Genomic DNA, 25,519 nt, shown 5'->3' with positions numbered 1-25,519 from the left:
GGCTCCCAAATGCACCAAGATCCTGCCCCACTGCCAGCCAGGGACACACCCATGTCCCCTTTGGACAAAGCCAGCGGTGAGCAGAATGCAGCCAGGGCTGGGCATGATCCTGGCAGTCAGTCTCACATTCCCAAGAAACCACATCACAGCCAGTTCTCAGCAACTACCAAGGCTTGGTGAGTGACAGTGCAACCAGAGGGTCACCACATGCCAATGTATTTCATGATGCTTGCAAAGTAAGTTACTCTACTTAGTAAATGCAGCTGTGCCAGCAAAATGCTTTTTGGTGGTACACACCGTATCTGCAAGGAGAATTTACCCGTAAATTAATAAAATACCAAGGCAAAATCTGCCCAAGCCTAGTGCTCAGGAGGTACAGCTACAGTTCTGCATTTCTTGTGGAATAAAATATAGCACAACCCATAAACAAAAAAGCTCGGAATTATTTCCAAATAAGTACTTTTAAATATAGTAATTGCAGCAATGCTTGTAAAAGTGACTCATATTTCAAAACACTGGTACTTCACGTATTAAATAATTTCAATTGCACTTGCAAGATTTAGAAGCCTTAAAATCTGGAAAGTCTTTAAAGAACCTAGTTTTCCATACAGTACAGAAACTTAGTTTCCTTTCTTTTGGCAAACTGAATCATAATTTACTCTCCCTATCTTCAGTAAATAAATCTTTTTCCTGAACACCATAAAGGATTAAAACCAACCCAACATTTTGGAAGAGTTTTTAAGTTACAGACAAAATAAACATTTTAAAATACAGAAAAGATTTACTGAATTAGCTGAAGTAGTGACTCATCACCCATTGCATCTCTCTAAATTTATTTCTCAAGTTCTATTACGTCAAGCTCTGTCAGTTCTGGAGGGAAGGGAAATGCTTGATTTAAAGATCCAGCTAAATAAAAACCACAGGGGGCTGTTCTGCTCCTGTGCACGTGTTGCCCCCTGTAACTTGACTGGCAGTCAGACACACCTGCACCAGCGACAGAGTTGCATACAAAGAAAATATTTAAGTTGATTAGTAGTCAAAAGGCCCTTCAGATAACCTGACAGTACTGCTGCAACCTCTTCTGAGTTTCACCCTATTTATTTTCAGCTGTAAATTGTACAACTGGCAGAGTGCTGCATACAAGTCCATGAGTCACTGGGGGGGAAAAGACATGAAAGAATCTCACTTCTTTAATGTGTTCCAAACCCACAGTAAAACTTAAACTTTTAAAAACTGATTATGTTATATTCAGTAAATTATGTTTATGTAATTAAACACTCATCCTTACTGTGGACAAAGGAAAGCCACCAGGAAAAATCAAAGCTGCCAGCTGAAGCCCAGCACACACTGTGCTGCCCCAAGACTTGTCTTGTGCAAAAACCCAGCAGAAAGGCAGTGCATGAGTTGCTTGCCTATTGCATCTCTTGAACATGAAATGGTTATAGCAAGATAATTTCACTTTCAGTTGCTTGCCTCCTCCCCCACTTATCACTTAGTACACCTCTCTGCATTAACTGCTTTTTAAACATGGCTCACACTTAAAATTCAGACTCAGCCTATACCATTTACTTCCCAATATAACTTGATCTTCAGAGTAAAACACATAATTATTGTATAAAAAGTTGTACAAATATGATTAAATATTGGAAACTTTTCCCCTCCTGCAATTCTATGATACTACAACAAATATGCCCTAAAAAAGCTTAAAACCCCCAGGTAATGCCAGTATTATGAAACAAGCTCATTTTTTCCTTTTGAAACTACAGCTACATGAAGGACATGTGTCAGCACTACCACAGCAAACTCCCAGTCCTTATGGGAAAGTTTTCTTAAAATGTCTTTCACTGAGAACACACGCAGTCTTAAATCCTTTGGTGAAAGCTCCTACAACTCTACAAACTTCCTGAACAGCTGGTCTGCCATGTGACACAGAGCAGCATCACTGCAGGTGTTTCCAGCAGCCAGGGATTAGTGTGTGGTACCAGACATGCAGGCTGGGATGAGGGCTCAAGCTATGGATACCAAAGAAGTGGCTTCAGTACCAGGATTCACACGCTGTGTACGTGAAGCTTTCGTTCTGCTCTGTGCTGATGTATCACATCCTGAAGGACCATTATATAGGAAAGAAAACAATTACAACTTGTATTTAGACAAGGCAACAGCTGAATAGTGTTCTCTGTTATAAACAGACACAGTGCAAAACTTGTGCATACGGTTTTCCTTAATTAATGTCTTTGGGTGAAATCAGGACTTCTCAAAACACTAAGCAAACCAACACTGTTCAAAGGGATGGTGAAGGAGGAAATATAATGTTTTCCACCTAAAAAGAACTGGTCAAAATTTCCCCCAGGTGGCTTTTACCAACATCCAGCAACATTTGCTGAGCACACTGCCTCACACCACTGGCTCAAGTAAGAGCAACATATTTGGTTTTGTTCCACTAATGGCCACAGGAGAAAAAACTGCAGGAATTACAATCAAACCTGGAGTACCATTATCTTGAAATTGCTTACTCTCTCAGGAAATGAAAATTTTATACTTACCTCTGAATAAGAAAAAACTCAGGTCTTCACTGCAAAGTTTGGGGTTAATTTTTCTTGGAAAAAACAGATTTTTTCAGGAAGAAATGAAGCTGTAAGATTTTCTGGTTTTAGTTCAACAAGATAATACTGACTTTCTTTCATTTTTAAGTGAATGTCCATGTAATGCTTTGGGTCACTTCTGACCTGATAACAGGTAAGGTACTAACTCTTCCTTCATTACAAACACTTGCACCTATTGTCCTTCTAGGTCAGGACATCCATGCCTTGGAAAGCGTAACTATAAAACACTCATTCTTCTTATTCAGACAGCAGTCACTGCGGAAATTGAAACAATGATGAAGTTCAAATATTTTTAGTGTGAGCCTACTTTTCACTTCAGAGCAACAAGTTCAAAGTTGAATTTGCTGTTACAGAACATGGCAGATTCAAATACACAGCTGATAGCTGATCCCAAAATTTAAGTAGCTGCCACCTTATTTGAAGTTTTTGCAGAACTTGCTAGGTACTGATGTATTCCTTCATGAGCCACAGCAGAGGTTCTGAGCAAATTAGTCATAATTTACTGAGAAACACATCTTTTTATAAGGCTAGTACATGATTGGTGCCTTCCTCTATATGATTGAATTGGAGTGGTAGAAGAGATAGGGGAAAAAGGGGGAAAGCGTAACTAGGAAACCATGACCAAAATAGCTAGAGTGGCTCAAGAATTTGCTCCTGGTTCTCCTCCTAAGCAAGCCAGTCAGTGCCACATGGCGTGGGCAGATATCACCCATCCAAAATACAATCAAACCATGCCAAAACACTGCCAAAAATATACATACAGCATCAATGCAGCAGGGAATAGAAACCCAGGCTTGCAACAGATGCTGCAATTAAAATTAAAAGAGTTGCAAAGCTACTCTTCATTTCACCCCAGAAGTAAATTGTTTAAGTGTAATTAATGATCAGTTTATTAAATAGGCATCAGGCTTTTACGTCATAATTCTCCTAAAATCCTTGGCCGTTACATAATACTTAATAACGAGTTTACATGGGATGCTTTGATCCTGAAACATCAATGTTCATTTATCCATCAGGGACTCAGCAGGATAGCTTACCATTCTCTATTCAAGTCAAAGTGATTTTACTTACTTTTCAAGATTAGCTCAGTGCATTTGCACTTTTTTGTGTTACGCTAGTTTTAAAGACTCACTTTCCTAAGTCCCTGGAATACAGTGCAACAAAGCCACAGGAAAGGTCTTTGTTTTTTTATGCTTGTCTATTTTCCTTCTCTTTGTAAATGTACAGTACTTTCTGGCATTCTTTTCACAGCCACTTTTCACAGACCAACACTCCAACAAAGGCAATCCATTCCATCACATTTACTGAGTCCTTATTGTGAGGAGAGACTACAGATTTGTCAGTGAAATGCTGAAGTTACTATTCTCTGTTAATAAAATGTGCTGTAATACAGTGCAATGCATACAGTTAATCCTAGCTACTCTGCAGAACACAGTTAAAACAAGCACGTTCTCAGTGGTGACAGTCATGCTTTCTAGTGCACTGTCGGACACCTCAGCTTTGGCACCAGCAGGGAACAACCTCCATCCACCCTGGAGGCAGACCTGAAAATCCCAAATCCACAGTGGAGCACAGAATAACAGGTTTTATAGTCCTCTCTAGTAACTCCAGAGAACACAAGCAAACAACAAAAATACCACCCTGTCAGCTTTGAGAGATCTATTATGCTCCGCTTCCTATCAGTGCAGAGAATGACTAAGTCTTGACTCCTGGTGCCAAAGACTTCAGATAAAGAAGCAAACCATTCATTTCCAGCCACGACTGCACTTAGCAAAGCAAGTGAGGCAACCAACAGTAAAGTATACTTGGCTACTGAAGTTTATTGCCAATTGGTTGGAAGTTAGATTTCTTTCTACTATGATGCCAAAAAAATCCATTATGTGGAGGCACCAACAGATATTTATTCATCTGAGGTCAGCACAGCTTCATGAAGAAGAAAGAAATACTTAGTTTGGATGACAAATCATTCCACAAACATTGTAAATCCTTTGAGCGGTAAATATTTCAGGTTTCAAGAGCCAATTAGAAAGGTCAGCATCTATCTTTTTGTCTGTTTCTAGCCTTAATAACTTTTGCTCTCTGCCTGTAGATTAATCATTGAAGTGAAAGATATAGAGGTTTATAAATAGGAAAAAAACCCTACGCATAATAAGAGAGAGCTCATACTGGACAAAAATTATCTCTACCTGTTCTGGTTTTGATGACTATAGCCTACCTTAATCCAAAATCTAATTATTTGGATTAGATTAGGACAGTGGATCAGTGGATTTTCCTGAAATGCCCAGGCAAGCCACACGCAATTTCATATTTGGGGCACAGGGTTGCATTTCATTTCCAAATCCCTTTTAATTCCACACAGGCATTTGTAACTTCTTTCCATGACAGGAAATATTTGTCCTTTTGCAAAAGTTTAAAAACCAAAATCCTCGCCTCTAAACCTAGTGGAAGACTGTTCTTTGACTCTACTATTCACTTGCTGCACCTGAGGTCATTGCAATTACTACAAAGCTAATAAATTCTACAATTTTTCAAGTGAGAAACATTTTGTAGGGTGTGGCAGGCACATTCTTCTATCTCTCAGGAGTTTTTCATAGAGTAGCACAGAGGAAAGAAAGAGAAAACAATTTCTATTTCTGCTCCTTGTTTTTCCCATGTGGAATGTGTTTGGAGAATTGTTTACCTGGGGTGATTGCTTGATTGGATTCTGGTGAGAATTGTTTGAACCTGATGGCCAATCCAACCCACCTGTGTCTGGACTCTTGAGAGAGGGTCACGAGCTGTTAGTTAGTTAGATATGGTAGTTAGAAAAAGTAGGTATGTAGTTTTAGTATCTCCTTTAAATAGTATATTAATGTATAATAGTATAGCTATAATAAAAAAAAAAATCATTCAGCCTTCTGGAGTCAGACATCATAATTTCTTCTCATCGGGTTCACCTGCATTTACAATAGTAGGGGGATTTGTTGCATTTGTTTGGTTGTTTTTTTTGAGGGTTTTTTTAAGGTGGTATGTGCCTATGTTCCATAATAAGGCATGGCAACCAATAAAATACCAGTAGTAGCTATCTCTTCCAGGGCAGGAGATCATTCCACCGAAGATGCAGAAAAAGGGATGTTATGCAGAAGCAAGAATGAATACAAATCAGTCATTAATGTACAGTAAGACAGCAAAGAAAACACAAGATAACAAAAAACATGCCTGTCATGTAAATAATTTCTGATTACTAGATGGGAACTTTGTTTCTACCCCTACAAGAAACAGATAGTAATATTTAAGGTATAATTAATCCAAACTGGTCTATGAATCAGTTTGTTTAAGCAGTCTTCATGAGAAAAAAATCATTAAGATATAAATAAATACATAAAATGTCTTAATTCCTACAGAAAATTTTCTTCTAAAACTGATGACTCCTTTCTGTATTCTTGAACCAGATTCCTCTACTGATTCATGAACATGGCTTTGTTCTTTCTCTGACATAGTATCAAAATTAGGAACAAAATAAAAACAGTTCTTCCAAACTATCAACATACGTAAGATGCCATTGCTTAAAGAGGGCATATAATTTGGACTTTTTGCTTCAGTGCAGTTCTTACAGGCTGCACTGAGCAGGCATGTACAACTCACAATTTACTTGCAAAACATCCCCTTAGGAAAAGATCCTCCAAAAGACTTCCTAAATGCTAGTTTGTACACTATGTGTTTTAATTAACGTACAGAATAGAAATTACCATTTAGATAAGATAATGCTCCCCAGCCACCCCACCTTTGCATTCTGAAACTCTGCCAGGTTCCTCAGCCCCTCATCCACTCATTATTTATTTCTAGCAATCCTCAGGCCTGGTTAGCATTAATTCAGCTGCAGTTGGAGAGTTTCTCCAAGGCAGACTCTTCAATTCCAAAGTGCATGAACTACTTAATTTGAGTGCTCTGTGATTCAAGTACTTTAAACACAGAAAATACTGCAGGAAATTACAGACCTCATACTTGCTTACGTGACTGCTCAAACAGCTGTACAGACAGAGGGACCTGCACACATATGTGCAGCCCCAGCTGCCAGTACAGACACCTGACATATTTGTAGTGTCCTGGCAGAAATTTCAGAGTTCACATGCCAAAGTTTGGGAACCCATGGCAGAAGGTGTCACTGGGGTTTGAAACACATGGGCTGCTCTTACACAGCAGCCATGCCTGCAGTAAAAACTCATACAGATTGTTGGAGATAAAAAGATACACTCTGTAGTCATGGAAGTGCTAATGAGATTTATAACCACTTCTCACAGATAACCTGTTATTCCCCAGTTCCTTTCTCTTTGCTCCTTGACCATGATTAGCATCTTCTCATTTGGACAAGCCCAGAAGGTCCCTCAGTCCCTCAACACCAGCCTATTTCTGGCCTTCTGTAAAGCAATCCTGCAGTAAGTGTCCATTACAAGCAAAGAAAACCTATGGCACGTTTCCTACCCAACTGAGAGACCATGCAATTCTTCATTTATTGGAGACTCTAGGTCCAAAATGTATAAGCAGATAATTAACAATTTTGGGGCACATTTCTAGACTATGATGGGAGTATTTCTCAAGGTGAATTTTCAAAAAGTATGCAGGAACCAAGGAGGGCTCTGCAATCCTGTGGCTCCTGCCACACCTGACAGGCACAGGCTCACTCTGAAGAAGTTGCTCAAACTCTCCATTTAAGCCAGGGGTACTGGTGCTCACCCCACCAGAAGGGATGTTTTGTTATTTAATTAGACATTAGACAATGCTTGAAAGTATTTTGAGAGTGAGAGGTGCTGTAGGTGGCTCTGAGTTATTATCACAATCCAAGTAATTTATCATTCTTGAAAACATTTCATAATTTTTGAGAATTAAAAAAAAATAATTTAAGGGGTCCTGTTTAGCCATGTTAAATTTAGACACTGGGTATCACAGGGCCACAGTTCTTCATCCTAATTTTGTCATATGCCATACCAATTACAGAAAAGCCATACTGTATAAACTTAGGATATCATATATTTGTATTACAGTAACAAGCTTATGAAGTCCTAAAAAATGGAAATGGTTTTCCTTGATAATTGACCCAGAGCTTCAATTTTAGTGAATGAAATACTGAGTAGTAACACTTCCATGGTCAAAGGCTAAGGGAACAACATCCAAATAAACTAAGAACCCTTTTTTGTTAAATGAATACCTCAGAACAATTTGAGTAGCTTTAAACTTTCAGAATGGGTACTCAAGATTTCAATTCTTATTATTTTTGAGCCCTTAAGATAATCCAATATATGAACTCATTCCATCTCATACAGAACTGACAAGCAGGATACAGAAGTGCAATAGAACTGGGTCTAGATTTCCTTCCATATACAAGTAACAAACCTAAATGGAAGTCATGAAGGTGGCAGAAATCAAAAATCCCCAAACCAACTCTATCCACCAAAAGGTGATGCACTTGAAAGCTAGAAAATACTGCATTTCAGTAGATTGAAGTAGTCCTCCAAATCACCATTTCCACAGTTAATACACTGAGAAAAGCAAGAGTCTAATGGAAAAAAAAAACCCCACAGGTTAAGCAATTATATAATAAGAGGATCTGTATCCTAAAGTACACATAAAAGGAGAGCTGAATTAAAATTGTATGGAAAGATTTAAGCTTATTTTTTTCCAGCCTATATTTGACTCGTAGGAAACAAATCACTACCAATAGCCAATTAATGTAACTGACAGTCAGCTTTGTCAGTAGAATTCATTATGGCAGAACAGCAGCCTGGCGGGGTTCAGCAAGTGTAGAAGAATTATGACTTGTGAAACCACCATCACAAAGCAGTTGCAGTGAAAGCTGGGATGAATCTTTGTGTTGGTATAACAAGAACAGCATGTCAAAATCTTCACAAACTTCAGCATTTGCTCTGGATTCATGAGAATTAGCTAAATCTTGAGTCATTTAAGAAATTTAGCACTTGATGTAAAACTGTTCCCTGCCAGTCAATTCAGGGATTACAAGAAGGAAAAGTACATCCAAAATCTCAGAAAGGTGTCTCAGATGCATTTGTAAAGACAGCCATGGTTTACTCCAACAAGCAATCAGCTTAATTTCTCCTTTCACAGGTATCCAACGTTGCTTTTTAAATGGTCTCTTTTCAAAACAGTAGCTGCTCACAGGAACTGTGGGATCATACTGACAGACAGCTTCCTTTCAGAGAGGCCACCTCACTCTGCCCCTCTAAGGGGCCTCCTGGCACTGTCCAGCTGAGGATCACCACCTTCCCCAAGGACTGACTTCCCTAAGCAGTCAATCTCCTGGCCAAAGGCAACTGCTGCCTTCCAGCGAGCAAGGTCAGCAGGAAACTCTTGTTTATTATTTTGCATGCGGTCTGCATACCTGAAGGTACTTACGATACAGACGTTTTTTGCTTCTGAATGACTAAATGTCATGCCTGCAGGGAAGAACTACAGGCTTCAGCTTGCAGGCTTCCTATGTAAAGTCAACAGCATTTTCCTTCCTGATTTTTTTTGTTAATAAATAGTGGAGAAACAACCTAAATGAAGAATCCAAGCAAACTGAGGTTTAAAGAGATACCTGTAATACAACAATGCCTCAAGTCTGTAGGGTGCTGCACTTGAGCACATCAGGTAGTCCCTAAAAGCAGTGTAGATGACTGTTTTACCCAGCACACACATAGAAGTGGAGACTCAATGCCAGTTACACCAGCCACAGTGAGTGATTCAAGCCCTTCATATCCTTCATTAACAATAGTCCAACCTTCATTAAGTTACTTGTAAAGTAATAAATGTATAATAAATATATGTGACAAGCATGGTGGAGGGGTTACACATTTACAGACATGGGTACTCACGTGAGTTCAGAGTACAAAATGAAAGCCCAGCTAGTTGTTTCAAACACAAGTTTTCTAAGGTGGCAGACAGGCAGCACTGCCAAAGCTCCAGGCTCCTCCCAGGACCCTTGACCATGGGTTACAATGCTTGGGTGTGGCCTGAACTGAAAGTTAGGGCTGTTCAAAAAGGCAGTTTTAAGATTCTGTGCATATTGTCTTGTGTCTATAAAGCTGTCCTTCCTCCTGTCAGGCTTACAGAGTACACTCCCACAGGACATTACATGGAAAAGAATTTCAGCTTCTAGAACAGGGTTACCAGCTGAATAAAACATCTAGAGGAACTATAAACTGTTTTTATGTAACTGTGAAGATTTGTTTCTAAGTTACTTGTTATTATTTTTTACCTAATTTTCAGTGGTAAAGATTATTATTCCACTGTCTACATCTTTATTTGTTCAGATAAACTACAGGAAAAAAAAAAAAACAAAAACAACCCTCCAAAACACCCAAAAACCAAAACCCTGAGAAAAAAAAAAGAGATACCTTTAGTAGACTAGTAGCTCACTAGCATCATCTTAAGCTATTTTACTTAATCTGTAGATTGCTGAACAGCTGTTCAGTGGTCCTGTGTACTAGCAAGTCTCATTCTAGACATCTCTATTTCATTTTCCTCCTCTGCTAAATAAAAAGATTTCTTCCTCCAGTTCATCACAGAGAAAGTAAAATATCAGCAACAAAATCAGGAATGTTTGTTTTATAATCTTTGCTGGTCATCCACCTAAGAGTGAAAACTAAGAGCTACCTGGAAGAGTTTAATGTGTGTCACTCTTTAAGAAAAACATCTCCATGTAGACAGAGGGGCATCTCTAAAGATAGCAGTCAAATCATGGAATGTTTACAAAATAAATCATGATGCCATGGACCTATATGCACTTGCAAGTCTGGCAAAAGAGTAACTGCTGATCCTAGGAACAAAATTTCAGAAGGATTAATTTCAGAAATCTTCCAGTAAATTTGGATCCTATCCTTCAGAAGTAATTGGAACCCTGCTAGCCCCATCGTGACTGACCCGAAAAGCCAGAGCGTCATGACCTTGCAGTACTTACTGTGTGTTCACTCAGTTCTGACCCCATCCAGTTCTCCCCTGTCTCATTTCTGCCTCCAAGCATTAAGCTGTTCAACAGATGGTATGGGGAAATTAAAGGGTTTGCTGGGTATTTTGAGAATCAATTTGAGTAGAAGTGCCTTTCTGTGTGAAACTGTCTGCTGAGCACCCGTGCCGTACACAGGTTGCCTTGTCAGTGATTATTACTGTCCCAAGTACTAAAAACAAGTGTCAATGTTGTATTCTGTACCAGCCATATCCAAGCCTTTACTCAGACAACAACTCACATGTTTAAAGCCTCATCTTTTTACTAATAATACAGCAGCCTCATTTGCACAGGAAGAGTAGAAAGAGCTGTATTTGTGCAACACACAGTACACCATTTAAAGCAGCAGCTACGTTACAGTCACAGTAGAAGGAACTATCTTGGAAAGCCAAAAAGCAAAGCCAAATAGCCAGAACACCTCATAGACTTGACTACAACCCAATAAAATAAATAAATATATGAAATTCTTTAATTTCTTAATCAATCATGCATCTTGGCCAGCATTTTCTATTTATATTTGTAAGCCACTGAATCATTTCTACAAGACGTTTGAAAATGCAGATTTAGCTTGTGTTTTTTCCATGACCAAGGCAGGTTGTGACATTATTATTTTTAAAACCCCAAAGCAAAATAACTCTCTCATCAGCAAAATTTGCAAGAGATAGATCCTTGACCTCCCTGTAGAGACTGAATGAAGCAAATAAGGTGTCTGCAACCTAAGACACAGATAGAAACCTATCTTTGGTAATAGAGTAAGTTTTTATGTGAAGAATGTAAACACAAATTCATGGTCATGTAAGATTAATTTTTTTTTTTTAAAAACAAAACAATTTTATAATATACCTCGTTTATTTAATGACGAACTGCCTCAAACATTAGCAATGTCAACTGCAGTAATCAAAAGTTGAACTGTTTGAAGGGGAGCGGGGAAGAAAAATCACAAGGGGAACAACTTCATTTTTCTCCACAGGACTGAAAGGAAGAACTGACAGAAACACAAAATAATAAAGAGAAGAAAATGTTTATAGAACTTGCAAACCTTGAGATACTTGAAGTACCATGATGGATGATGCGGCCTAGGCTGAAAGTCACCACCCATGGACATGTCAGTGCTCTTCAAGGTGCAATCCTTGTCTGCTAGCAAACTCAAAGGGATTTGATGTATCTGAGAGGAATCTTTGATGGGCACCTTTACACACACAGAAATAGGTGTACCAAGCATTTTATCTCTGTGTGTGAATTGATTATGGTATGAATGTTACTAACCCAAACCTACAGTTAAGTCATTGTTATAATTGTAGTGAACCCTACTGAATCACTTTGTTCACGTTAAAGTTCTCAATCAATGATAAAATGTTGCCAAACCCCTTTGCAACTTTATCTTTGCATCTGTATCCTTTGCACCCTTACTTCCTTTTGCATTTGTGTCTGCAATGTAAATCATTCTAAGTTGCTTATAATCTGGTCCTCCTTTGTTTGCTTCAACCTGTGTAGTAGGTAATGGAGTGAATGTTGGCATCCAGCTCTGTAAAGTTGTATTTTCACTAATTCATGTTAAACCCTACTTTTGGCAATACTCTTGATGATGTTTCTTTAAGCAGCCAAACTATTAATTTATGACAATCAGAATGGGGCAGATGCACCAGATCTTTAGCACGAAAAGGGAATGTTTTCCTCATAATGGTGTATTTCTCTGTACATGTTCAATACATTGGATAACTCCCTATATTGATATTTAAATGTATTTAAATATACACACAGACACAGAAGTATTTGTACACACACAGCTGATCGAGTAGGTCTGGCCTTAGCTACTTTTTAGTCTCCCAAGATAAATCATGTATTGTTCTTGTTTCTTAGGAGAAACAAGTTACTTAATGAATTAATATCAGAAACTGCATGTTGAAACTCAACTTCTGGTTCCTAAAGCAGATTTCCCATTTTATTATAACAAAAAAACAACACATGTATTGACATGAAATAAATAAACTGTGTTTAAAAGATGCAAAGCATGGATGTTGAAATATAAAAATTAAAGATATGCAGGAAGTATTGTTATTACCTTGATTCAAAATAAGAGTGTAAATAAAAATCAGGACTGGAATTACCCATCACTGTATATGGAATTTTAATTTCAATTTCACCTTATCATTCTTGTGCACTAGAGAGCAAAATGAAGGGCTAGACACAGTAATAAATACTATCAGAGACAAACAGAATTTATTGTTTTTATTGTATCCAATCCCAAGCACTATGACATTCTGACCTGAAGAAAAAAAAGAGAAATAAACTGTAGATGACACCAAAGATCCTATAATCTTATTCCCAAATTAACAAAGGTTGTCATAAAACAATTTAAAAGGGATTTACATTTTCTATGCTAATTTGTGATCAGTATTAAATGCATTCAACAGAGGATAAAATGTTTTATAGTCTAAAAGTCTTACAGATTCTTACACTTTTAGGAAAATGAGTTTATCCCACTCTGCTGATTGGAGGGGACTGTTTTGTTAAAGTTTGTCTGTCAAGATCCAGGTGCAACTTTGCCTTCTTTTACAAAGGATGTGAGAAAGAAGTGCTGTGTACAGTAGGTTCACAGCCTACTATCTTGGCAGGTGTACTTCTAGTAGTTGTAAACCTGTAGTGTAAAGCACTACTTACCCCAAAAGATGCCCTGGCTTTCATCTCCTGAAAAAGAAAAAAAATCCTGCCTCCTTTCCTCTTGCAGTCCTGAAAAAGAAAAAAAATCCTGCCTCCTTTCCTCTTGCAGTCCCAATTGATTTTCTAGTCTGTTATCAATTTCAGGAAAATCAAATTATGAATTTGTAGTTGTAAGAACAAACTGTGCCATCCCAGAGCTCTGCACGCTTTCAAGTGTACAACTCAAAAATTTCTAGCAGCAAGATTTATTCCAGTATCTGAAACCAATGGATTTTTTCACATTTAGCTTAAATAAGGTATAGCAGTGAAATGTGCAAGCCACTGACCACCCACTCAATTTAAGATAATTCTACTTTTCTCAACATTTCAAACAAAATTAAGCTCTCCTAGTAATATCAAATTTCTGTTCATTTGCCTTTGTTTTGATGTTTAAGAAATGCCTTGTATATCAAGAACTTACCAGCAGAACAAAGATCTGCTCTGACCGAAGAGCAGGAAGAAATTTCTGCCATGTTAGAGGGGAAAAATTATTGCCAATGTTAACCATGACCATCATTAACACAGACAGCATACAAGAAAACTCACAAGACACAAACTTTGCTAAGACTTGATCACCATCACTGTCTTTCCCATAATTTTCCTCTTTTTGCTAGTTAGGAAGCTTTGGCTTCCCCAGAGATCAAAAAAAAGCTGATTGCCCATCACACACACAGGTTATAGCAAGAGAGCATCTTAAAAATTCCTAGACTTTCTGTTATAATTTTCTTAATATAGGTCTGGCTCAAGAAATCTGACATAGTCAAGGAACAGCCTGACTTGACAACAGCGTTTCCTTGCTGATAGCAATCTGCACATCACCAAAACTGCTCATAGCAACACAACTGCAATAATATTCTTATTTTAGTAATCTCCATGTAAAGCACAGGCATATGCCTCTCTTCTAGCTGTGCTCTCAGACTCTAGAATTATGAAAGCCAAGATTGCTTCTAATATCAGCCACCTTCACATTTTAGGAATGCCAAACATTCACAGGCTCTCAGCACGGAGCATATGCTCCAGCTCATCAGCCCAGAGATTTTGATGGCAATAGTCACAATAATTTCACAGTTACAGAAAATAAATCTTTCCACACTCTACCATTTTCCAAGATACTATACAAAATTCACCACTAATTTTCAACTGGGACTTTTTCAGAGAATGCCTCCTATAATATGGGATCTAACTGGTAATGTGCTATATTATTGTCACAGACCACTGAAATTTATTACTCTAAACCCCAGCCTAGGCAGAAGTGGCCTAGCCCCAAACTTCACTTAGAGGAAAGGTTTGACACCAGCTGCTGTCAGACCTGTCTCCATATCTGCAGTGATCACAGTCAGTACACTTCCCACCTGCATGACAGCCCCTTAGGAGGTGCTCTCACTGTGCCACCAGGTATCCAGTAATCCTGGATGCAAGCAATTACAACAGACAAACAGCTCTCACTCTTTGAGCAGACTACAACTCCTGGCATGGAAAGGAAAACATTGGAGGATGTTTGGCAGTTCTAGTAAAGGAAAAAGTCACTGAACAGGAACTTGCAGTTTCCTTTGCTGTATCTAGTCTCCATTTTCCTTTACCCAGCTGAAACCCATGAGCACCACAGTCAGTTTTCCATTTTTAAATCAGTCCTCGTATGTGTGTTCGTGGGAAGAACACTGGAACATGTCTCCAGACAAAAGCACCTGTGCTGATGCCTACAGAAGGGTCAGTCACAGAAAATACTTTTCCTAAAAAAGCTGAGATCAGCAACTGCCAATTTAAAGGAAGTAGATTATAGTGTTCAGATTGCAAAGTCATAGCCACACCACCTGCAGGACCAACCTGAAAATAAACTAAAACAGATACGAAGCCATTTAACAGCATCCTTGGAAAAACACTACCTGTAGGTTACCTCAGCACTGACATGCCAGGGCAAGGACCATTCAGCTCCTTACCTTTCATGCTTTGGGGGTAACCTCCCATATCTTCTCTTTCCTACACTATAGCAGTTACTGAGGCAGCCAGGCCAGTACTGCAGGAACTTGCAGCAGTTACCTCTCTCTCTGGTGTGTTCTGCAAAGTGCTGTTTTACTGCCACCACTCACACAGAAGCTGACCAAAGACAGAAGAGGTGAGTAGAACTGTGGCCAGAACCTCTGCCCAAGATCAATACTGTGGTAGGACTTGCCTTGCAGCACTCATCCACACTCTCCAGTTGTCAAGGGAAGTAAACAAAGTCAGTAAACTTCATCTTGAGTCACTCAGATGTAATAATTTCAAAAGTCACTACACAGGACTGTTACAAAATAAGCAGAGTTATCTGTCAAGATAGTAAAGACACCCATGCAGATATGAAACCCAAGTTACTGAGTTTAAACACATTAGGAATTCAACTTATCTTTGTGTACTCTGCCATGTGATCTACCATTATCAAGACCTGCCTGATGGAGTACAGTTTTCTTCCTTCTCAACTTCAGAGACCAAAGGTAGCTCAGACCTTTTGGTCACAGGGAATATAAACAGCTAGAGGTCCCATTTCCATACTAATGGCTCTAACATCAATGTTAGCAGGACCACACTTCAGGCACTTAATACCTTTTGCCATATTTTACACACGCAACTAGAAAAATAGGAATAAAAAGACTACATACAAACTGCACAGCTACACACACACTCTATACAGAATGCAGAGCTTAAAATGTCACCCCAACGACACTCTTTCTGTAGGAATCACTGCAAAATTCACTGGGACTTTTTAATTGACTGTACAGTGCTAAGGCCATTACAAAATCCTCTCACAAACAGGAGCCCTTACAAGCACCCTCAGGACTTCAGAAGCCCCTCTAGGAGTTTACCCGCTTTCCCAAAAAAGGAGAGCTCTGCTGTTCAAATTACTCCCTTAGGGACACACTGCACAACTCCTCTGACTTAATTTTACTTCTTCAATAATACCACTGCAAACACACTGAATGCTAATAATAAATAAATTATTCAAATATTCCGTCTCTACGGAAATACCATGTGAATCATCTTCCTGAAAAGAAACTCCTGAAGAGATTGTCAGGTATCCTTTATTTGTGTGAAGGAAAAAAAAAGCCAGGGGAAAAAAAAATAAAAAGAGGAAAAGCCCAGGAAAATAAAAGCTGATTTAAATAATTATGCTATGTAAATGAAAAGTGATTTATTTTAACAAGGACAGACAGCAACTTTGCTGTTAATTCAGTATGTTGACCCAAACCAACTCACCAGCAAACAGAGCATGACTGTCACCATTTTTCTCAAAGACAGTGGAATGGCAGCTCAGAGAAGCAAGAATTGAAGAGAAAACATGATGAAGTCAAAAGGTTTAATGCTCTGCTGATGAAAAGTAACTACACTGGCACTAGACTCTCAACCCCTGCAGGTCTCTACAGAAAACAGTAATTTTCCACATGTATCTCTCAGAGTAAAGAGTTCAACTGGAGGGAAAGAAAAACAAACCAAAATTCACTTCCCTGCAAAAGCTAATGGAGCACACTGTTGCTTTTCACAGTTATGTTCTCCCTGTTTAAAGTTCTTCCATTAGTGAAGCATCAGAATATGATGCAGAGCCAGTATTTTGTAGACTGACAGCTCTGGGCAGTGAAAAGCACCATTATTATCCTCATCTCACAGAGCACAAAATCAAGAAATTACAACCCGAAAGCAAGAAAAGGTATTTAGATTCTTGGGAACAGGAGATGCCCAAATATGCATTAAGAAATAAAGGTTTATTTTGACTTGGGCCTTAAGAGTTTTGCCCAAGACTGTGTTATAGATCACAGCACCCAAATTACCAATCCTAAGGCTGGATTATTTTATATTGCTTTTGGCCTTTTTCTTATGGTCACTATGACATTTAAATATTATATAATATTAAATGATCTGTAATAACATATGGTACCTTGCCACATTCTTTTCATTTGCACCTCTAGGCAGTAGAAGAAATGAGAGCTTTTCTCTCCAAGGTTAGTTTTCTTTTGAGTCGTGACACGCAATTTTGAAGGTTAAACGCATATGAGACTTGCTGAAGTTTCTTGTCTTTCAGCTCTCCCCTGCCCTGTTAACACCAGAAGGTACAGGCACCTTATGTTCCAGGATGGGCCATACCTCTCCCCTGCATGCCCAGGACTTGCACCTGTTGTGCTTGCCCAATGGAAAGAGCAGGTGAACTGAATTTCCACCAGGAGGAAGAAGCCCACTGTGCTTGCAAGGGCTCCTGGGTATTTGTTGATGATATTGACAAAAACCTTCCAAATTTACTGATTATTAGATAGCAAATACATGTGGCTGCATGTACACATCCATCTTCTCTTAGTGACTTTGTTGTCAAGCTCCCTTTTGAAAGGCTTTATTCTTGAAAGTAAAAAACCAACACCTCCCAGTTTCTCCAGAGTAAAGGCTGAGTACTTGGTGTGGGCAATACTTGTCCAAAGAAACCAGGCCCTGGTATTGTTACATTCTTATCCTAATGCCACTATTAACATAAAAACATAGGCTGGATGTCTTCATTTATAAGAATGAAGCTTTATAATTTAGCATTTTCAAGGGAAATAAGCAATAAATGCCCCCTTTTTGCCTCCGCCCTTCTGGTTTATTTACAACTCAGCAACTGCTCCTACCAATAGCTAATGCTTCGAAAGGTGAATTCCCAAATCTCCTCTCTTATTTCTTACAAATAAATAATGGGAAAGAGATTAAATGGCTTGTTTAGACATTTCAAGGATTCTCAAGCTTATTAAGGAAGAAAAAGATCTCTGTACAATTGTATGTACATGTTCAAAACAAACTGGTTCCTCATCTTTTTCTGTAGGACATCTCATTTCTGGTCTGTTCAAGCAAAATAAACTTTCTTATTAGGAATGGCATTTTCTAGCTCAAATAACTCACCATTCTCAACTAAGAATAAAGTGATCCATGTGCTTTGGTACCTTCCTTAAAGTCTCACATCATGGCCAGGTGTCAGATGTCAGCACAGTAAAACATGAAAGCCACCAACCTGGACTGAGATCAATGGAGTTGCAGTGCCCAGAGTTTCCATTCCTACTCTGCCACAAACTGTGGAGTGTCCAGCTCATGCTGGCTTTGGTGACACCTGACCTTGTGAAGACAGTGCCTTCCAATTCTTCCCCATCAAAGCTTCTCACAGGTGGTGCCAGCTACAGCCATGGCAGCAGGACCAAGGCAGATTGCACACAGACTGTCTCAAGTATCAGAGAATAAAGTGTGTCTCTCACACAGTGCTTTCCCAGAGGAGAAGAGGGCAAGTCATCACCAGGTAAGCATCCTATCCCTTGCTCTGTTCTGGAGCATGAGGATGCTTATTCTCTTGCAGCTGCTGGTAGAGAAAGAACTAAGCAGACCATGAGATCTGGGAAGCGTAATCCCTCCTTTCTTGGGCTCCCTCAGCCAAGAGGGACCAGAGGCCACATGCAACTCCTCACTCCTCCCCTTCTGCATTCTCAAGGGGATGGATGCTTCCAATCTTTCTTTCCATCCTCATTAAAAGAGAATCATGGCTTCTGAGGAAAGCCAGGCTGTCTGAATTCACTTCACTGACTGCTGCAATCCAGTTCACAGGTGTGAATCCAGGTCGACAGGATCTCTGAGGAAAGAGTTCATATCTTTGATGTAACATCCACAGGCAGCAGATTTAAATTGCACTGTTAGAAGAGGAAGTGGAGGACCTTGCTCACACCAGAACACAGACAACTTGGCAAGGATTGCAGCTCTACTACTTAGAGTAGGTCAGGCACAACTGGAAAATGGACCATCAAGTCTCAGTGAGGAGGCCCATCTCCATTTTTTTTTAAAGGCAATATGGACTGGATGCCCCAGGCTCACCTTCCTTGCCCAGACAACGAAGACAAATCAAGACAAAACAAATATGATACAAAAAGGCATTGTAATATGCTGCATTTAATTTATTAAAGTATGAGGACAAGTAAGATTAAAAAAGAGTAGTAACTGTTGGTTTGGGGTTTTTTTCCTCAAAAAATAAATTAGATCCTTTGGAAAATAAACTAAACCCCTCCACAATCCAGTTACATCTTACAGGTGGCACTCAGCCACTGGAATTCATATGACTGCTGCTAAAAGGTAATTTGAAGATGTATTTTGAGCTTGTTCAAGAACAATGTCAGACATATTAACAGCAAAATAGTTTTGTTATTACTGCTGATCTGTGAGCAACTGCATGCTCAAGTCTGTAACACAAGCTTAACACCCAAGATCAGAGCAGAGGCAACAAAACTGCCCTTTTCAGAACACCATATATTAGTTTTAAGGTCTTGAAGTTAATGTGACTCCGGCCCCACATATCTTCCACAGTATAAGTTCCTTAAGAGTTTAGAATATGTCTGGATATTTTCCACCACAAGGACTTCTTCCTCACATATATTTTATTATATAAAAATGAATGTGTTATGACAGATGAGAAGAAACAGTGGGAACAAAGGCTCTCCATAGAGCAATTAAAAAAAAAAAAAAAGCCATGATTTTTAACAAACACACAATATGTACAGTAACAAGCTACCAAAAAAAGAAAAAAAAACCAAAAAAAACCAAACATACAAAAAAAACCCAAAAAACCCACACCACAAACAAACAAACAAACAAACAAAAAAAACCCAGCAAGAGCAAAAACCTATTTTATATGGAAATCCCAAAGGCTAGAACACAGCAATTTCCACTTCCATGGACACACAGGTAAGTTTTGAAAGAAGACATTACGACTAAAGGTCCTACCTAAACTAACCTCTGCATGGGACTTTTCTCCAGAAGACCAAGCAGCACAAACATATAGGGAGCAACCGTCACCTAGCAGAAGGAGCTCAAGACTACAAAAAGTACCTAAGCAGGTGACTTACTCAATACAGAATAACTGGTTAGAGAGTTAATGCTAAGAACAACAGTACCATGGTCCTCACAAAAAAAAAAAAAAAAAAGAAAAAAAAAAGAAAAAAAAAAAGAAATAAAACAAACCTAAGGCAGCCATCTCATATCTAATAAAATCATAGGCAAAAAGAGAATGGTGTAAAAATATTTCAAAATTCTTTAAAAAGTACAAAACCAGAAAGTAACAGAGAATTAATCCTACTCTTGTCAAAAATATTAAGGAGAGAAAATAGCTAAAATGAATTTTAGCTTCCTTTTCTCTTCCTTTGGTATTCTGAGGTACACAGATAACTGTTTTCTCAGCCACTTTCTCAGAGGAAATATGTTAAACTCTTTACAATGGCTTAGATTATTTTGCCAAATAGTTCTGATATAAAATGAATGGAAACCAGGAGCATCTAAAAGTCTTCCTGGCTAAAGAAAGCACTACTTACATTGTGGAATTTTCTCTCTTCATTCCTCAGACCAGAAAAAGAATATTTTTCTTAAGAACTCAGAAGACATGAGGTGTGAATACCACATTTACTATAATTATAGAAGTACTGCCAGTCCAAAGGCAGTACTATAACTTGAAATCAGTAATCGAGTCAATTTTTCATTCTCCTGATTGCATTAAGCTGACTATAAGCACTGGAAAAATACTTCAGATGGTCATGTAACATAGGTACTGACTGATGCCTTAAGTTTTAGTTTTTGTATTTTCCAGATTCTGTATTGCATTAGTATATAACTCTGAACTTCATATAAAATGTTAGAAGTTCTCACAGTTCAGTTAGACAAAACAATCCTTTTCCAGCCCAAGAACTAAGGATACCATTGCAACTTCAGGTCCAAAAGGTATAAACAATGGGGAATTGAGGAGAGCAATCTGAGAGGATGGGACTTCATAACCTGAAGCTGTAGTTATACAATTAATTGCAATACGTATATGGACCCAAACTTATCGAAGTGTGAAAACTCGTGATTTGGGGTCCATCTTGGGTAGAGCCATGGCTAGGCTCTTGTACTGCCCAAGGTGTATCCTTTGAAGGTATTTTTAATAAATACCTACCTTATTCCTTTAACACTGTCTAGCCTCTTTCCAAGTAACCTCTCAAGGCATCATGACAAATACCTACCCCTCATCACACCTCCCTGCATTGCCACCATTTCTTACACGGGTCTCCTGGAAAAAGATGCTCAGAGAAGCAGCAAAGAGGTGGGTGCACTATTTCTGTGAAACCTGCTAAATCCTATATATTAAAGAGCCTATTGTACAGAAAATTCCAAAGAGAGAAATGAAAGCAAAAATACAAAAAGGAAGGCTTCACTGATTTATCTTCTTGCTTTAAAATTACAACCAGGAAGTGTTAAAAGTTTACTTTAATGAGGTTTTTCTTCGTACTCTCTCATCCTTCCAACCTCAGTTGTATCATTCATATTACAGTCCAACTTGGCTGCATTTTCCACTTGAAATGGCAATGCAGAATACCAACTCAGTTAAAGGTCTGTTAGACTTTGTCAGTTGCTTGAAAAGGCAGTAATCTCTTTTTTTCTATTCCTTTAATATGTTGAAAAGTTTTGGGCTTTTAGATTTTCTACCCCAATATGGAAGGCAGAAGAGAGCAGAGGAGAAAATAGTAGAGAACAGTGTATTCTTCTTTGTAGTGAGAAGGCTTTAAGCAACAACTGAGATAGGGAGGACTACAAAAACAGCTGTTATTAATTCCTGGTATCTTGCATATTAAGAAAAGGTATAACATTCCTGCCATACAGACTTGACAGAGCAAGTTTACATTTTATCAATTCAGATTACAAAGACTACATATGTGTAGATACTCATTTAAAATCAGAAATGTTGAAAAAGATCAACAAATCAAGCTATTTCACAATAGTTATTTTTCCTTACAAAAAAAAAAAATTAAAATCTAGTTCTTCTCATTAGGAAGGACTATCTGATCAGACTAAAGCCAAAAGCAGCTAAACTCTACAATTTATACCATCTCCTAGTGCTAAGAAATAATCTGAATGTTTTACTGTATTTAAAATTCACTTGAACAAATCTCAGCATAGATATTAAATAGAGTTATGCAAATTCTTAGATATGTGCAAGGAATTAACTTGAAAAATATTCTCAGGTAAACCTCAGATGCTGGATTCCTTTGGTATGTAGAAGGTAATACCGCCTGACAATTAATTACTTGCCTGTGTGTCTCACAGTGAGTAAAGCTCCATCGTAGATGATTTGGATAAATGCTCCTGAGAACATTATATAGCATTGTCTGTCAGAATAAAGACCAGAAAAGTCTTGTCGCCAGGAGAATGAAAAGGAAACCGAGACAACTCATGGATAAATCCTTGCAAAGATCATAAAATGATCCTCAATGGTGTAAGTTACTTTGCACCATAGAGAAACACTTGCAGTCAGGGGATACAGCCTTCTGTGTTCCTAAGACACCTCCTTTAAGAGCGATGAACTCAATGGCAAAATATAAACAGACACAGCAGTGAAAACTGTTTTAAGAAGTCTGGTAAAGTAGACTGAAAATTTTCAGCTATCAAAACTGCAGTCGTATAACCTCTGTATATATTGTCCATACACAGGAAGTTGTATTTAACACTGTTCTATGAAAACAAGTACTATTAACCATGGTAGCTTTCTTGAGACAAACACTCTGACACTGTTTCCCCCACTACATCATCGCTACCTACCTTCTGGTACCTTTTGCTATCAGCACCATTAAGGAGTGAAAAAAAAAGGGATCTCTCCCAAAGAACAACCTCGTTTCATCCACAGAACTAAAAAGTGATGTTCCTGGAACATTTCCTTCTGGGCACTCTTTATCCACACAAAGGGAAAAAAACAAAAAGCCACCCTTCACCATATATTACAACAAGCAATTTAATGATCTGAGGAAAGACAAAAAGCAGCAACTTTCACAGACTACACTCACTGTACGTAGTAAACCGTCATTTTCAAGGCACCAGATGCACAATAAAGGAGAAAGGGTAAAGGAAACAAAAAAAACATTTGGTTATTTCTTGCCAGGCGAGTATCAAAAAAGCTGAGCAATTTGCAGAAGTTATTTCTCAAGAAGAACAGTTACTCCAAGATGCAGTATCTATTACCTACCTTGTAGAAGGGCTCCATTTCTCTTGAAAAAGGTGCTTCCTGGCCAAATGGGTGGACCTGATGTGCTAAAGGGAATAAGAAACAAGTGTAAAGAAAATCACATTTGCATTAGAAGTTGCAAGTATAAGTTACTATTCGCATGAATTCTGTTTTGTTCGTAAAGCTAATGTAACATCATGACACTTTTGCCTTCAAGCAAGGGTCTAATACTTCATGTTAAAAATAGGTTAATTTGATTCAAGATTGACATTTTCTTCACAAGGAACAACCTACTCAGCAGAGCATGCACCCACACCCTCTTGGAGGAAGAGAGAAAAAAGCAATTTCAAATAAATAATAAAAAACCCTCAAATGAATATCAAAATTATTTACTGAATTCTAAGTAAAGAAAAATACATGCCCTTTTTCAAAGATACCTGCTAAAAACTCCAATGTTTTACGGCTTTCACTCAGCTGGGACAGTTTGCTGCCCCAGCTAATGTGTGTCCCCCCAGGACAGCCCTGGCAGACACGGGGCAGCTCCCGTGCTTCACCCACCGAGGCCCCTGGACGCACAGCTCCACACCACCCACGGAACACAGCTCGACATTGTCGCCAGCACCACGCCGACAAATTCAGCCTTTGCCATGCGCTTGGTGACCGTGGCGGCTCCCCTGAGACCCTGTCAGGGCACGGCCACAGGGGCCACCAGGTGCCTGGCAGGTGTCAGAACCAAGGCCCTGCCCTGAGCTCAGACAGGGCCAGGCCCCACTTCTGCTTCACCTCCTGCTCACGCAGAGGCTGCCCAGAGGTGATGGCCTCCAAGAGGCCACTCCTATGACAAGTGCAGCTGAAGGCAGCAACATTTTAAACACAGGAGGGGCAAGAGGAGGGAACACTGGTAGGGTCATCTAAACCTTGTTTCCTTTGATGCTTTGGAGCAGCTCCACAGAGCTGTGGGAAATAGAGTGTGGAGCATCTGCTCCAGCAGCCTGCGGTGCTGGTGGGAGGGGAGGGGAGGCTGTGAGGAAGCTTCCCTGCAGCCACCACCCACCACCTCCTCTCCTGGCGGGAGGACTGAGGTGAAGTGACCCTGCTCCTGTCCTGGCTGCAGGAGGTGACGAGGCCAAGTTGTTATTCTACACCCCCTGCACCACCACTGAGGGGATGGTCTGGGAGGAAAACCCAGGCACTCCACTGGAAGTGCACCATTTTGCCTCCACAGTGGGAACTTGTTGGGATCGGCCTCTGAGGACTCGTTCCCTGCCACCACCATTGGTCTCCCTCCTGTTTTCACTGGAATACAATTACGAGACACAGTGATGAAAAAAGTGGCGAAAATGCAAATCCATGGTGGTGCTGGGCAGACGGTGCTAGCATGGAGGCTGCCAGAGAGAAAGGAGTGGTCAGGGAGTGACCCCAACCCAGCTGAGCCCACTGACAGAAGCTGAAAGGAGCCCAGCCAAACCAAGTGCAAAGGAGCGCGCTGGAATGCCTGGAAAGCAGCAGCAACCCTGGGGCTGACCTCCAGCACATCAGAGCCATAGAAATGGCAGCACAGGCACCAGCGAGGAACTGAACCCAGTGGAGCAGCAGCACAACCCAACTTGGATGATCTAGCTTTTGGGAGGCTTGCTTGTCACTGTCTTCAGTTGTTTTGGGCTCGGTGGCAGAAAACACTACACACAGGAGCCCCCTCACCATCTTGCCTGTGTTCTCAACTACCACAGGAATGATCACCATACTGTTTTTGTCTGGGGAAGCCACATGGATACAACTTACAGGGTGCATCCACCATCTTGTTTTTGTTTCTCATAGTGAATACCTTATTATGGATAAAATAACTTCTTTCTTTGTATACTTCTGGCATTAATATCGTTGTTGTTGCTGTGCATTTCTTATTCTATTGATTTTTGCTTTCAGTAAATTGTTATCTCAACCCATAGTCTCCACTCTTGTCCCTCCCTTACCAGAAGGGGTGAAGGAAGGGAGAGTGGCTTATTTGGAGTCTAATTTGTTGCTGGTGTTACAAACCACCACACACTTTTCCTAACAGCACTGCTGACTGCAGTCCAGGTGCACTCCTCCCTTCCCTATGGCACAGCTCATCCTCTCCATGGCGGTCTGCAGGTTGTGCTGCCCAGAGCAGAAATGTCACCACTAGTCCCACTCCTGCTCTGTGGGCAATTCTCAGCAGGAGACACTGCCTGTAGGATTTAACTGATGGGTTCCAAGGTCTCAGGCACAGCG

The 25,519-nt window shown here is 39.5% G+C and overlaps 1 protein-coding gene across 8 annotated transcripts in view; it reads right to left on the bottom strand.

Moving 5' to 3' along the window:
* The window catches only part of FOXN3 (forkhead box N3), a 207,021-nt gene that overhangs the window by 50,593 nt on the left and 130,909 nt on the right, over positions 1-25,519 (bottom strand). For all 8 annotated transcript variants that reach the window (XM_021531918.2, XM_077783991.1, XM_077783990.1 and 5 more), the window contains one exon: positions 23,291-23,355. In XM_021531918.2, the coding sequence (XP_021387593.1) occupies positions 23,291-23,355 (65 nt within the window). The remainder of the gene's footprint in view (positions 1-23,290; positions 23,356-25,519) is intronic.

Source organism: Lonchura striata, chromosome 6, assembly GCF_046129695.1.
Source record: "Lonchura striata isolate bLonStr1 chromosome 6, bLonStr1.mat, whole genome shotgun sequence".
NCBI lineage: Eukaryota > Metazoa > Chordata > Aves > Passeriformes > Estrildidae > Lonchura > Lonchura striata.
Note: the sequence above shows the minus strand (reverse complement) of the source record. Positions and strands in the feature narration are given on the sequence as shown.